We start from the raw sequence: 3706 nt of genomic DNA, 5'->3' as shown, positions 1-3706 counted from the left end.
AGAATGTGGCTGAAGGCTGGTGCTCGTAGCTGTGTCCCTGTTAACTTCCCGCAAGATGCAAAAACTGAGTTTGCTTTGGAAAGAATCCCTGGAGCTAAATGTCCAACGTGTGTAGCTTTTTGTTCACGTTTTTGTCTCCCTCCCACCCTCCATGGAAGCACGCAGCTCTCTCAGAGTATCGCCCCATTCTCTCAAGAGCACCTGCATTTCAGCCCCGGACTTCCATAGCAGATAAGAAGTTGATTCTCATCCCTGTCATCTTTATCATCCTCCGCATCTGGAGCACGGTGCGATTCATTCTGACCCTCTGTAACTCCCCTGCAGTGCAAAATTCAGTCCTGGTTGTCCTGCATGTAAGTATTTGCCAGGAAACGCATTAGAAGGAGGATCTGGGAGGGAGATAAGGCTTTGTTGCTCTTAATATCACATTTTTGTGGCAGGATGCAGCGCGTACTGGTAAAACAACATGCGTGTTGCAAGAACATCTGCTCCCTGCTGGCAAGCGCTGTCTGGGATGCTCAGCAGTAGCTATTTCAGCAGCATCTAGTGGCTACAGAGAATAACTGCAATAAGTGTTGGGCAATGCCGGCTGCTTGTAGGAAAAGCAGGCTCACACCAGAAGTGTTGGGTGTCTGTCCTTCAGCAGGGCTCGGCCTGCTCCTCCCCTAGACCAGGCTGTAGAAACAGCAACCCACACCAGCCTTTTCTAGTCTGCTTTTGGGTGCAAGGTTGATTCTTCTGAACCTGTTTTTCTCATTTAGGTGGAAGGTGCTGACTGTCAGTTCAGCAGTACTATAGCTGGTCTGACACGATGTTTGCTCTTCTCTGGGGGGTGCCTGTAGGAACGACACTGATTAATTCCTTTCTTGCCCTTGCAGGGAATTGGAAACACGTTCCAAGGAGGTGCCAACTGTATTATGTTTGTCCTCTGTACGCGGGTGGTCCGGACTCGGCTGTTTTCCTCCATTTGCTGCTGCCACTACGATGAGTTGGACTGGCCTTTGCAAAGATCAAACGACTGGCAGTGCCCAGAACCCCACAAGAACAAGGATGTGCCAGGCCCTGAGCGGACGAAACCCCTGCTTTCCAGCACCTGAGCCTGGGCTGCCTACATCTCAGTGTTGATTTCTTCTTTCTTGGTAAAGATCTAGTGTGAGTCTTTCCTCCTGCCCTGCCTGTGCACGGCTTCATGATGTGAGGGGTGGGGAGCAGCTATCGGTAAGCAGATGACAGAGAGGTAGGCGGCGGCTGCTGCTGCTGTGGGCGTTCCCTGTCTGACTCTACAGCAGCTCCCCATCGTGCTCCTTTGGGGCGAAACCATTTATAGAACAGATCCACTCCCCTTCCCTGTGAGCTGGGGTAGTGTCAAGCCTGTAAAATGAGGAAATAGACTGCAGTGCTGTCTGGCCCACAAGGACATGACACCAGTGAAAACTGAAGAGGAGGAATTAGCGGCTCCTTTTGGTGTAAAATACCATGCACGCATACATTTCTTCAGTACTGCACAGTTCAGATGTGTTTAGTGCCCCAAGTGTTCCTCATAAGGCAATGCAATCCCTGCTGCCGATCATCATAAAAAGAAAACAGAGGGTAAGTGATTCATCCAAGCTTACGTAGAAAACTTGTAGGAGCAAAAACTTGACAGAAGCTCTCCATCGTTTCAGGTACAAGATTGGACACTGATGCCCTTGCGTTGGTCTAGTTGTTCAAGCATCTTGTTTCCTTGCGCTTGACCTCAGGAGTGATAGTTGCAGAACACGTAGGGGTGTCAGACTGAATCCATTTCAGAGCACTTGGGGTTGGGGCACTGTGTGGGCTTCTGTCTGTGAAGCAGATATTGGTAATGCTCTCTTCAGTAATAGAGTGCAGCTGAAGGAGGGAAAAACCTAGAGCAGCTGTCCCGACTGCTTAGGTGAATGTAAACTGTGATGTGCTGGGAGCTGCGGTCTCTTCGGAAAGAATATGAAACCCTGTGTACTTCTGCAGTTGTACTTACCCTGCAGGTCACACTTAGTAGAAGGGGCTGAGTCGGAAAGGCAGCAAGCCTGTCCGGGTCATGGGGCGCAGCAGGGGTTGAGCATCCTGGAAAGCAAGCTGTGTATCGGGTACGGCAGGTCTCTGAGTAGATCTCGCTCACATACATCTGTTTCTTGTCTTCCCAGACCGCAAAGCCCAAAAAAACAAAGGACTTTTTTTAATCAATTGACAATTCTTTTTAATGCGTATAACAAGTTTTTGCAAAAAGATCAGGAGCCTCATGAATTGTCTGGGGCTAGAGGGCAGCTGTCAGGCTGCCGCTGCTCCAGGCAGCCAGCTGTTCAGGAGCTGCTCTTGTTAGTTTAATTTTCGTCATTTTAACAGCATGCAGAACAGTTAAATGATACAGTGATCTCATGGGACTATAGGCAGAGCCGAGTCCCATTATTTCCTGAGTTGAAGACTTGGCATTAACTTTATTATTATATTAATATACTTAAGCCCCCCTGTACACAGGCTGTGTAAACATCGGAAGGTGGAGTCCTCAAGAGCTCATGAGCCTATTTCATGGGGCTGTAGAGGGGCTTTTAGCTCTTCAGCATCCCTAGAGTCTTTCAAGGGTAGATGCAAGCATCTTATCTCTGGCATAGATGACTTCAAGATGTTTTTCCTCCTTTCAAAAGGCTTTTTTAAACTTCTAAAAGCTAAGTAGCAACCTTGGTAGCTCAACTTCATGTTAATCCCACGTGGCTTGGAAAGAGGAGCTATGTTAAAAACTTCTTGCGGAAAGGCAGGGTAGTAAATCTTAAATTTTGAGACTTATAATTGTGCTGTGTTTGGTTTTTTGGAGCCAGCCCTGAAGAGAGGAAGTAAAATTGTCGCCAACTTGGCTCAAGGGAAAAGAAAACAAAACACCACAAACACAAAAAAAAATACCCCTCACCCCCCCCCCAAAAAAAACCCCAAACTAATCAAAACAGATTCCTTGTTCTCAGTTTGCCTTTTTCCATAACAGAGCTCTAAGAAATGCTTTTGGAGGAATGTGCAGCTCGACAGAATTACATTTTCAGCTCCCAGGGGCCCAGGGAAGTGTGCTGGTTTCTAAAGGCCGGCTATTGCAGGTGGAAAGTCTCTGGCCATCTTCGTGTCAGCAAGGACAGAGGAAGAAAAACAGCCAACAGAGAACCTCTTAGAAGTGTCTGTAGTTCTAACACTGAAGCTGACTGCAGCCTAAATATAAACAGAGATGGGATAATAGGGGAGGTGGTGTGCAGAAATGCTTGGCTGCTCCTGGCAGGTCCCCCTCAGTCTGGCATGAAGTGCAAGTGCAGGGGTGGTGCTGGAGCGCAGTTCTCCCTGCAGCCTCAGTTGTCTGTGAAGATGACTCCGAACTCCTCCCTGTCAGGCATGGACTGGAGAATTTTACCTCAGATGTTTCTGAAGGTGGCTGAGGTTGGGGTACCTGGCTGTACTTTAGGAATGGGTCCATCACGTCTGTTTTCAGCTGCTGCAAGGTGACGTCCCTGCGGCTTGAGCTGCAGCAAGCCTGTTGTCCTGTCTCAGGGCAAACCTGTGCACACTGGCTGCAGGAAGATGGGGCGGTCCTGGATTGTAACTGTGCTTCATTTTGAGCAGGTGCGGGATCATCCCAGAGTCCCACAGAGGGAGCTAAAGCCTGGGGAAAAGCACGGCTGGAGTGGCTGAGCAAACGGAAGAGGTCCGGCTCCTC

At 48.9% G+C, this 3706-nt stretch overlaps 1 protein-coding gene across 3 annotated transcripts in view; it reads left to right on the top strand.

Moving 5' to 3' along the window:
- The window catches only part of GPR157 (G protein-coupled receptor 157), a 13129-nt gene extending 9429 nt beyond the window's left edge, over nt 1–3700 (top strand). Inside the window, exons 3-5 of one of the 3 annotated variants that reach the window (XR_663657.1) lie at nt 159–353; nt 879–1152; nt 3613–3700. Coding sequence is in view for 2 of the 3 variants with exons in the window: in XM_009325187.1 (XP_009323462.1) it covers nt 159–353; nt 879–1097 (414 nt within the window). In the remaining variant the exon portion in view is untranslated. The remainder of the gene's footprint in view (nt 1–158; nt 354–878; nt 1153–3612) is intronic. The other 2 variants (XM_009325187.1, XM_009325188.1) reach the window with 2 other exon arrangements.
- The last annotated feature ends 6 nt before the right edge of the window (nt 3701–3706 follow it).

The sequence above is a fragment of the Pygoscelis adeliae genome, unplaced genomic scaffold (genome assembly GCF_000699105.1).
Source record: "Pygoscelis adeliae isolate BGI_AS28 unplaced genomic scaffold, ASM69910v1 Scaffold36, whole genome shotgun sequence".
Taxonomy (NCBI): Eukaryota; Metazoa; Chordata; class Aves; order Sphenisciformes; family Spheniscidae; genus Pygoscelis; species Pygoscelis adeliae.
Note: the sequence above shows the minus strand (reverse complement) of the source record. Positions and strands in the feature narration are given on the sequence as shown.